The 11378-nt window shown below is 48.8% G+C and overlaps 1 protein-coding gene across 1 annotated transcript; it reads right to left on the minus strand.

Moving 5' to 3' along the window:
* Window positions 1-1562: 1562 nt before the first annotated feature.
* Window positions 1563-4219, minus strand: LOC119340063 (diacylglycerol O-acyltransferase 2D-like). The gene is made up of 9 exons (XM_037611976.1): window positions 3798-4219; window positions 3569-3643; window positions 3367-3452; window positions 3059-3165; window positions 2801-2956; window positions 2576-2662; window positions 2256-2353; window positions 2078-2165; window positions 1563-1929 (listed from the first exon to the last, which is right to left on the minus strand). The coding sequence occupies exons 1-9, from the start codon at window positions 4031-4033 to the stop codon at window positions 1828-1830; spliced, it is 1035 nt and encodes a 344-aa protein (XP_037467873.1). The 5' UTR covers window positions 4034-4219; the 3' UTR covers window positions 1563-1827.
* Between the last annotated feature and the right edge of the window lie 7159 nt (window positions 4220-11378).

An 11378-nucleotide genomic window follows, 5' to 3' on the forward strand; every position in this document is an offset into this window, starting at 1 on the left:
ACGTGAAGGTAGGACAAAAGATGTCATGCAAGTTCTTTTCCATAAGCACGTATGACTATATTTAGAATACATGCCTATATAATATTGATGAAATGGAGCTAGTTATGTGTCACCCTAGGTTATAACTGTTGCATGATGAATGTCATTCGACATAATTATCCATCATTGATCCATTACCGACGAGCTTTTCACATATTGATCTTTGCTTAGTTACTTTCCCGTTGACACTGTTACGATTGCTACAAAACTGCTACCGTTACTTTTGCCACCGTTATCGTTACTTCCATACTACTTTGCTACTAAACACTTTGATGCGATATTAAGTCTTTCAGGTGTGGTTGAATTGACAACTCAGCTGCTAATTCTTAAGAATATTCTTTGGCTCCCCTTGTGTCGAATCAATAAATTTGGGTCGAATATTCTACCCTCGAAAATTGTTGTGATCTTCTATACTTGTGGGTTATCACATCTTTCTACACACATGACAATGTTCAAAATGAGCTATCGTAATTGAACCGAAGAATACGGTGACAAAGCCGAATGGAAACAACACATACCCCGTCATTTTTGCATTTGAAGAACATCCATCCGGGGTGCTTCGGCGTGCCAGAAGTTAGCCGCAGCACCGTCCGCGTGCAGTCATCGCATTGTATGAGCGGCATCGACGAGCCAACAAGCCGCTGCGCGAGTGCCGAGCCCGACGGACGGCCGACCGAATCCTTACCGGCAAACCGACGGCAGCGGCTACAAGACGAACCCGCACCTGCATGTGGCGTTGGGGCTTTGCCGGGGCTGCGCGGGGTGCTCCCCGACCAATCCATGGCTTGGCGCAGCCACCGGTGGCCGGAAACGTCAAATCCGGCCGCCGCGTCGAACAACTGCCAATCTGTAACTTTCCGCCCGCCGACGCAGGAGGAAGTGGCGGAGGCCAAGCTCGAGGGACCGCCCTCCGGCGTGATCCTGCTGGCTAGTTTGTGCGGAATTGTAGGCGGCGGCCCGGCAGCGAGGGGTAGGAAAAGCGCGGGGCGAGGGAGAGAGGGGCGGGCGATGTGTGGGGAAAAGCGCAGGCTGTAATGCCCCCCTCGCCCAACCGCTCCCTCTATATACAGGGCGCAGACCCCAACCGCTTTCTCTATATACAGGGCGCAGACGGGCCGAGGGGGAACCCGCGTCTTCACGGGTTGGGTCACGAATTATGCCGCGCCCCGCAATTTTTTTACGGAACGTGTATGACCAAGCAGGATCAGCTTCCTCTATATACAGGGCGCAGACGGGCAGAAGGGGAACCCGCGTTTTCACGGGTTGGGATACGAATTATGCCACGCCCCGATTTTGACAATTATTTTGCAGGTCGCGGTGTTCGGCGTTATACAGGGTCTCTTACTTACCTTCTTTTTAAGTAGCAGGGATAGAAACATCAGGACGACCGAAACATTAGGACGACCGACCAACCACATGACGACATGCTGACATATTCCGTGGATATGTTCACACAATCGGCTAATGCGTGTAGCTCATATCTTGCAGAATCAGATCAGCAGTCATCCAAACATAAAAGCAAAGAACGAACCAAGATCCCCTCTGAAGGATCGACCTGTATAAGGCTTCATCATATACAGTACTTATTACGAGCAGCCAGCGGCAATTCTGTTACATCAGAGGCGCCCTGTTATTGATCATCAAACATGCGCCAGTACCACCATCATGGCAGTATAACAACTCAAGGAACCCGAGCATCATGCTAACGATCGTGCAATGATCGAACAGGCCGCAAGCGTCGGTGAATTGCCGTGATGTTACAAGAAACTTGTTCTCCACAAGAAAGTATTACAGGACTCTCAGATGGAGGCCAGGATATCCGGCTTTCGTCTTGTACTTCTCAAACAGTTCTTGCAAGGCGCCGACGAATTGTCCGTGCACTTCGTTTATCTGTCGACAATGAGGAAACTTGTTTTTAGACGGCTGAGATGAACTATAAGATTAGCCCTACAAATAATCAACTTATTTTCCTCCACTAGCTTTTCGATAGATTGACAAAATTGTTCCTGGCAGCGGTTGCGTGATTATGAGTTTTCACCTCATCAATGGTAGGCAGAGGATTTTTCTTCAGCTCAATGGGTCTACCAACAACCACATGCATAGGTGCCGAGAAAGCGATCGGTGTCCTGCATCCAGATGTGCCGGTAGATGATGAAAAGCTATCCAAACCGATATCGCAAATTCAACAATAATTATATCAACACGCAGGGAGTTACCCGTATCTTCCCCAGAAGATAATAGGAGTGAATTTCAGTGCTCTAGCAATGTTCACAAACAATTTGCCTCCTGGCCTCCACCACCTGTAAGCTTTGCTCTGACCAGATGATAACAACAGATACTCAGCATTAGTAATTCTTCAGGAATGTATTCAACGATAAGAAATGAAGAATACGGTTGATTTTGTAGAGACATGACCCTAATCCTATTCCATAGTTTCCCTGAGTGAGTAGCATATGCTTTCAAGTTTGGGAAACTCAATTTCCTAGAAGTTTGCTTTCAACATTTACAGTTAAAGCAATCAAATGTTGCTTTTTACCTGTCCGAAGCAGAAAACAGGGACTAAAGGGCAGCCAGCCTGCATAGCTATCTTGACAAACCCTTTTCTTGAATTAAGGAAAGCAACCTGCAAAACACGCAAGGGTTGGACAGACTTTAACTTAGGAAGAGTGAGTAATAAAGATTATTTTAACTCAGAAAGTCAATGCTCCTCGTCAATGAATGACACGATAAAGGATGTCATCGACGTGTCATAAGCACAAACCTCGGAATCATGATCCATATGAAGAATCTCCTGTATACCTCCAGGCACTACAACGCAACTGTAACCAGCTGCAAGGTAGGAGTAGAAATTCTTCCTCGTTGCAGCAATCAGTCCTATCCATGTCCATATCTGCCTCAGGAATGGGGTGTGGAACACCTAGCACAAATGAACCATCAACAGAATAAGTAACACAGCCTACTAACGATGGAACTAAATTAATCAGCGGCATTGTGCTGCAAGCAAATTCAGGGAGCTTACCGCACTGCTCGCAAGGACTTTGAGCTTTGGCAGAGGCATAAACCCGACATGATTAGCCAGAGCCGCCACGCCGATTGGCAGCACAGAATGCGGTTCATAGCCAAACACTGCAAACACATTGCACAAGATAGTCAGGCACAAACTTTCTACCAAACAGATTTCTGTTTCTTTGCCCTTTTGATATCGTCAGCAGCGGAACTGCCGTTGAATCGTCGGCTCAACACCGAATTAGCCCGGGAAATCTAGTGAAGAGCTAGATATGATGATCATTGCATCCATATATGGAAACTGATTCCGAGGAAGCTTACCATAAGCCCTGCTGGAATCGAAGGCGTCGTAGTCCTCCACATGCAAGCTAATCGGGAAGTAGCCCATGGCGTACTTGCATATGAACCTGCGACCGCAAGCATAGCAGAGCCATCGGTTGAGCATCCAAGAAGGAATAAAACCGAGCAAATTGTAGTAGCAGTTTGCAGAATAATTGAAGGGAGTCGGTGGAGAGAAATGGACCTGCCGATTTTGCGGCCCAATTTGTCCTCGTCGTTGAGGGGGATGACCATGAAGATGAGCTGCAGCGCCACCACCCTGCATCGTCATCACGGAAGGAGTCAGCACTGAGCCATGGAAGAAAAAAGAAGCAAGGAAAGGAGATGCTCTTTCGCCTCCTGCTATGCTAGTGCTCGAAAGAAAAAAGAGAATAATAAAGGAAAAGGAAGGATTGGAAAGGGACGGGACGCACAGGGCGGCGAGGCGGAGCGGGAAGAGGAAGAGCGAGGCGAGGATGAGGAGGACGTTGAAGTGGATTCCCCCGAGCCACAGCGCCAGCGCCGCGATCGTCCGCGGCAGCGAGTAGTTGGTGCCCCGGAACACCGTCGCCCCGCCCTCCTCCTCCTCCTCCTCCCCATCGGCCCGCGGCCTCTCCTGCTCCCCCGCCACGGCCGCGGGCGCGTCATCCAGCGCGCCATTCGCGCCCATGTCGCAGAGCCTGGACGGACCGGCGGAAGAAGAGGAAGTTCCCAGTTGGTCTCCGCCGCTTCCCGGGTGTTTCTTCCTTGCTCACGCTCCGAGGAGGCGGGCGGATCCGTCCGGCAAAGGTGCTGCTGCCGCCTACACGCGTGCGTCTGGTGCGGTGGCGCCTCGGCCGTCGGATATGCGGTGCGGTGCCTCGGATGGAGCACCGCGTCGCGTCTTATAAAGCCGATTCCTGTCTCGTTGTACGAGTGTCGTGTGCGCGCCGCATGCGCTCGACGTGGCGGCCCGCGTGTAGCCGCGCGGCTCGTTTCTTCGCTCCCGCGGGACGTCACGGGTTCCTTCGCCCCGTCGGGTCGTGCGTGCCGCTGCTATCTCTGAACAGAACAGATGCCGCCGCTCCCTTGCGTCGCACGTCGGCCGCCTACACGCGAGCACGAGAGATTTCGGACGGCCGGAGTGGACGTGGCTGCTTGTGTCCGGTCCGGTCCTGCCGAGCGCGCCGGGCGTCCGGTCGTGTGTGCCGCTGCTGTCTCTGGACCGACCTCTGACTTGCGGCTGCCACACTGGTACTGTGCTGCTACTGTGCCTAGCCAGTCGAAGTGCACGAGAGCGGGCGCTGGAGGTGGAATCTGAGGAATTTTGGAGGAGCAAAAAGGTAAAGATGTACGCACAAAACGTTCTACTCCCCTTCACGCAACATCTCTTGGAATTCAACGCGAATTTGGGAGATACGATTCCAACGTGCGCGGTCGTAGGACTGAAGCACAAGAATGCCGCGAAGAATAATTTGTCGACTAGAGGCGTTCAGAAACGGTCTCTATAAATAAATAAACCAAGAAAATTATGGCACTGTTCCTGTGTTCGATTTTTTTTTCCAACTGGCCGAGACGCCAAGCTGCCACCGGTGAAGAGGATAACACAAGGTGGTGTGGAGTGGGTTTTCTGGATCTAGGGACATCTGAAGACGTATATATACCAGTAAAACACACTCGCCGCACTCTTCGTTGGTCAGCTCTTGCAAAGATGCCTTCTTTGCCGAGCTGCTGGCAGAGAAACCACCGACCGGGGTGGCCTGGCTTGCCTCAGGCGACTTCAACCAAATTTATAGGGCGCGAGATAAAAATAAAAGAAATGTCAACCGCTGCAGGATCAACCGTTTCAGAGCAACGCTCCACAGTTGTGAGCTCAAAGAGATCCACCTTCAAAATCGGAGATTCACTTGGAGCAATGAGAGGGCAAATCCAACCTTATGCAAACTTGACTCTTTTTTCTGCAACGCCGAGTGGGACACAACTTTCAACACTCAGTCCTTAATGCGCTTTCCTCCTCTCTCTCTCCGACCATTGTCCGCTTCTTCTTGCCGATGACAAGGGACCAAGAAGGCCTCGAGTGTTTAAGTTTGAAAACTTATGGGCATCCATGACCGGATTCAACAAGGTGGTTCAAAAGGCGTGGAACGAGAGGGTTGACCACACTGAGCCATACCTCATTCTTTACCACAAGCTCAAGAAGACGGCTCTCCGCCTCTCTCAATGGAGTAGAGGTCTTTTCTCCAAGGCTAAAATTCACCACCAGGTCGCGCTCTTGGTGATATTTCGCCTCGACATCGCCCAAGAGGATAGGCTCCTCTCCACCGAGGAAATTGAGCTCCGGGCCAGGCTCAAGAGAAGGGTCATCGCCTTGGCGGCACTCGAAAGATCGCGCAAGAAGCAATGTGCGAGAATTGCCAACCTTAGAGATGGGGATGCTAATACAAAATTCTTCCATCGCCGAGTCAATGTAAGGCGGAGAAAAAAAATCATATCCATAGAATAAAAAATGAGCATGGTTGGGTCACCGAGCACGTCGCCAAAGAAAAGATAATCCATGACCATTTTTCCAATGTCCTGAAGAGAGGCCCCCGATGCCACAAAGATTTCAATTGGGATGAGCTAAATTTGGAGCCTCTTGACTTGCATGACCTTGGCTCCCCAATGGCCGAGAGTGAGGTCCTGGATGCGATCAACAACATGCCAAGTGACAAGGCACCGGGGCCAGATGGGTTCATGGGCCTCTTCTTTAAGAGGTGTTGGGACATCATTAAGCCTGATCTCATGAGGGTGATCACACATTTTGACTGCCTACACACCTCAAACCTCCAGTGGCTCAACTCCGCAAATGTGGTGCTCTTGCCCAAGAAGGAAGGGGCAGAGGGGATCGCCGACTATAGACCCATCAGCCTCATCCACGCGATCGCAAAGATTATTGCGAAGGCGCTATCCATGAGACTAGGCCCACACATGAAAAATCTCGTCTCTAATGCCCAAAGCGCCTTCATCAAAACAAGAAGATTCACGACAATTTCTTGTATGTCTGCAACCTTGCCCGACGCCTACACAAGAGGAAGACCCCATCCCTCCTCTTCAAGCTCGACATCCGCAAGGCCTTTGACTCCGTGAAGTGGGAGTACTTGCTTGATCTCCTCCAGCGGCGAGGATTCCCAAGTAAATTCAGGAATTGGATCGCGGCCCTCCTTAGCTCTTCATCCTCGAGGATCATCCTGAATGGTATTGCCGGCTGTCCAATAAAGCATGGGAAGGGGCTTTGGCAGGGAGACCCTATCTCCCCGCTTCTCTTTGTCATCGCCATCAACCCGCTCCAAAAAATCCTTGATGTGGCAACAAAGAAGGGGCTCCTCCATAAAATCCAAGGAAGGGGGGCCATGATGAGGACCTCTCTCTACGCGGACGACGCGGCCGTCTTCCTGGCACCGATCAAGCAGGATGTTGACAACTTTGCTAGCATTTTGAGGGGATTTGGGGATGTCACAGGACTTTGCACCAATTTCCAAAAGAGCTTGGTGGTGCCCATTCGTTGCAACCACCTCGATTTGGATTCCCTAACTCAAAGCTTGTCGGCTGCGCGGGCGTCTTTTCCTTTGCGATACTTGGGTCTCCCCCTCTCCGTGTGAAAGCTGAAATTGGTGGACTTCCAATTCCTCGTGGATAAAGTGGCAAGCAAGTTGCCAACGTATGATGGCCGAAACATCACCACCATCGGGCGAACGACCCTAGTCAAGTCTGTGATCACTTCCCAAGTGGTCTACCCCGCCAACCCTTTGGTCATACCGCCAACCATCCTCCACAACGTCAACAAGCTTGAACGAGCCTTCCTATGGCCCGGCTCAGAAAAGACATCGGGGGCCAAATGCAAAGTGAACTGGGAGAAAGTTTGCCGGCCTCTTTCGTACGTAGGGCTTGGGGTCCTGAACACCTCCAAGTTTACGAGGGCTCTCCGGTTACGATGGTCGTGGTACGAATGGAAAGAGCCCAACAAGATGTGGGTGGGGATGGGAAACCCATGTGATGCGGAGGACCTCAACTTTTTCTATGCCTCAACCACCATCACCATTGGTAATGGAGCGAGGACACCCTTTTGGGACTCTCCTTGGCTTCTTGGGCGTTAGCCAAAAGACTTTGCCCCTCTCATCTTCGAATCCTCCAAGAGAAAAAGTTGGAAGGTCAGGGAGGCCCTCAAGCACAACGCGTGGATCCTCAAGATCAAAACCCCCACCAACGTAACCGTCGAGCACATCACACAGTTCTTCACTCTTTGGATTCTTCTTAATGAGGTCCACCTTGATGAGCTCACCGAGGATGAAATCATTTGGGAGCATGCGAGCAATGGGCAGTACTTGGCGAATTCTGCATACAGAGCGTAATTCCTAGGGATGGTCATGTCGCCCATGGACAGGATGGTTTGGAAGGTTTGGGCGCCTCCAAAAGTAATTTTTTTGCTTGGCTAGCTTTTCAAGATAGAATCTAGACGGCGGATAGATTGGCAACGCGAGGATGGCCAAATTGTGATGTTTGCCCTCTCTGCAAGAGAGTGCAAGAATGCGGGCCCCATCTCTTCTTCAAGTGCCGCTACACCCGACGCCTTTGGTCTCTGGTCATTGGGAAATTCCCCATGCTCGGGCTCGACACTTCCGCTTGGCCCTTGTTTGAAACCGTTGAAGACTGGTGGGCAAGCACTTGCGTCGAAGGAATGCCAGATCATCAAGCCAAGGCCTCCATCATCATGCTAGTCTCTTGGACAATTTGGAACGAGCGGAACGCAAGAGTTTTTAAGCCTAAGAGTGCCCCACTGCCAATCTTGCTTTCGTCCATCTCTACCGATGTCGTGGAATTGTCACGGCAGATGTCCTTAGTGTCAGGACTTAGTCGCAAGGCCAACGCATCTATGTGGTAGCTTGAGAGGGGTTGAGTGGGACGAGAGACGCAAGGTGGATCAACACGCAAGACAAGGGTTTAGACAGCTTCGGGCCCCGGGAAACATCATCCGGTAACAACCCTACATGTTGTTTGTGGCTAGGTCTCATTATGTTCATGAGGGAGACGCCGGTAAGCCGGCTCTTTGTGTCTAGCCCTAGATATCGTTTCTTGTTACTTGTCCCTCTTTGGGGTGCCCTGCCCCTCCTTATATAAGTTAGAGGGGCGGGTTACATGTGGAGTCCAAATAGGATTAGGACTAGCCTATCTTCTACTACAAGCCGGATACAAGTCCGGGTGTTGATTCCATGTAAGGAAAATATTCCTCACGCCTTTCCTCTTAAGCCGGCCTACCATAATATAAGCCGGCCTTCTGGGCCTTGAGCCTCCTGGGCCCCCGGGTCTTGTCGCTCCTCTGATCCGCTTGCCAGGTCACCCATAAGTTGCCAGGATCGGGCAGGTCACTTTAGTGTGTCTTCCAGCCAGGGCGGGTCATTAGTGAGTCGCCAAGTCCGGCCGGGTTATACTTCCGGCCGGGTTACACCACGGGATATATCCCCGACATTAGCCCCCAAGTTTAGCTTGGATTTATCCATGGTAAACTTATGCTGCAAAATAAACACAAGAACAAATTTGACAGGTTGTGCTCCGGGTTAAGAATTCTTGTAAACCGGCACCTGAACATCCTTAAGTCCTTGTCATTTCCTTCTAGAAAATCCGGGTCAATAGACCAGCTTCACAATCAATTTGATGATGTTGGTTTCTCATAGAAAAATATTGTGAAGAATAATCCACTTGAGTCAGATTCCAAGGCGTTGGGTTAAATAATTTTGGTCTTCAAATACTCATCTGATATTCTGCCGGTTTGAAGATGTAAAACTTGCGGGTTTATCATTACCGGATTATAAAACAGACGATGCCGGGTCATAATTGTTGTTGACACCGGGTCATGTAATTGATCTTCCTAATTTACTCAAAGCTGAGAATTTGAAGATGTTCCTTCTTTATATGCATAATACATATAGCCCCCAAGTCTTAAGAGGAGAACATAGTGATAACTTAAGACTTGCTTCAATATAAGTGTTGCAACCTTGAAGAAATCCGGGTTATTCATCTCAATCATTAGTCATAAACTAAATATTCCACATATGTAGCCCCCGAGTGCCGGGTTGTCATGCTTGCAGAAACCTGGGACTTGTAATTGCCTTATGCTCATAAAGACTTCAACTAGTGTAGCCCCCAAGGGCCGGGTCATTATGCAATAATGAGCAGGGACTTTGTAAATAATTCATTAATAATAACATCATATGATGTAATCTCCACCATGGGGCTTGAACCCACGTCCATAAGGTTAAGAGTTTTGTACTTTACCAACTGATTAGTGGATCTCTTAATGTACTGGACTGAGGCTTGTGTACCTTGAATTTTCGATAGGAGCAATTGGTAGCCCCCAAGGGCCGGCTCATTTAAAATGTGATGAGTCGGGTCTTCAATAAGTTGAGCAAAAATTGACTTTGCATTAGCCCTCAAATGCCATGGTGCATGCTGGCAGTGACATGGGACTTGTATATTCGATGTAATCTCAATTTGAATAATGTAGCCCTCAAGTGCCGGGTCGTAAGCCTGCAGTGACTCGGGACTATTCCTTTCATTGTAGAATAAATCATATCCATTGATAAAATAATAGCCATGGCGCTGAAGCGAGTTTCAAAACCTCAATCATAACACTGGTTATTGATAATCACAATAGAAATCCAGCCATGTTGGCTATTTAAGATTTGAACAATATAATCCGGTATGAAAACCTCAATCATTCAATATCTTCATGAAAATCCAGCCAGTTTTAGCTATTAAAGATTTGAATACCTCATCGGTTGACAAGTAAATCCGGAATTTAAATACCTGGTGGCTCTTGGCCGATGCGCATTCATTGTAACCCGGTGGCGTATAGCCTTTGAGAAAATCAAGAATTAATAACCCTTTTGACATCAATTTAAATCTTTGATGATGGGCTTGAACTTGATCATTTATGTAAGCCATAGCTCTGTAGATCCTGCATAGAGTTTAAACAACATATGCCCTGGCGACTTAATATCAAAAGCCAGGGCGGGTAACCACCCAAATATAGTCTTATCCTGCACACAAGTAGATCACAAGATCCCTATGATCCTTTGAATGATATCGCCGGTTTATGTGACCCGGACAGTGAAGTTGATTCTGTAAGAGCCGGCACATATGATATTTGTGACAACTCAAATACTTGCGACTATATAAAAAGAGATAAAAATTTTGAGGCTTCTGATTCGAATACGATCAGTAAACCGTTCCAAAAGGGTTAAGCTAAGATTCGAATACGGTCATATAGCCCTCACTGGCGTTGGCGTTGCCGATCAAAGTGGGTATCGACAGCTATGTTCTCTTTGGTTCGAATACGACCTATGTTTGAACAGGAAGCCCCCAAGTGACCTTAAAAGTTGTTTAACGACGCTGATTCGAATACGATCCACGTCGATTCACAAAGGGGTTGAGCTATGATTCGGATACGATCAAGAAGCCCCCAAGTAGGTTCAGCAGTTTGCTAATCAAAAGGGTATCGACGGCTATGTTCTCTTTGGTTCGAATACGACCTATGTTTGAACAGGAAGCCCCCAAGTGACCATATAAGTTTTGGCATTGCGCCGATCAAGAGGGTACTGATAGCTATGCCCGATGAGCAGGAAGCCCCCAAGTGACCATAATAAGATAAGTCGTAAGGCAGGATACCCATGTTTTGAACCGTGCATCATGGCAGCAAGTTCTCTTTGGTAACCATTAATTTGTCTGAGATCTAGAACTTGCGAGAGATTAATTCTTTTTGAACCGGAAATTCTTAAACCAGATATTGAGATCCTCAAAGCTTTGTAAGGGACAAATTTACCTTGATCCGGATGTTGAACCGGTTTTGAGAGCTTCAAAGCTTTGCGGGAGAGAGATGTCTCTTGAGCTATATTTTAAACCGGAATCTTCATTTTGAGCCGGAAATTTTCTGACGGCTTTTGAACTGGCAAGATTTACTGAGCCATGTCCATGTAGCCCCCGAGTCTTAAGACTACTCAAGG

This window comes from Triticum dicoccoides, chromosome 7B, assembly GCF_002162155.2.
Source record: "Triticum dicoccoides isolate Atlit2015 ecotype Zavitan chromosome 7B, WEW_v2.0, whole genome shotgun sequence".
Classification (NCBI taxonomy): domain Eukaryota; kingdom Viridiplantae; phylum Streptophyta; class Magnoliopsida; order Poales; family Poaceae; genus Triticum; species Triticum dicoccoides.

What these genes read in the sequence shown, in the direction of transcription:
- LOC119340063 (XM_037611976.1), bottom strand. Translation starts at nt 4,033, where the DNA reads ATGGGCGCGAATGGCGCGCTGGATGACGCGCCCGCGGCCGTGGCGGGG. An exon ending in CTGTTTTCTGCTTCGGACAG is followed by an intron (nt 2,354 to 2,575) that starts GTAAAAAGCAAC and finishes TCATCTGGTCAG; the next exon opens with AGCAAAGCTTACAGGTGGTG. An exon ending in ATCTTCTGGGGAAGATACGG is followed by an intron (nt 2,166 to 2,255) that starts GTAACTCCCTGC and finishes ATCTGGATGCAG; the next exon opens with GACACCGATCGCTTTCTCGG.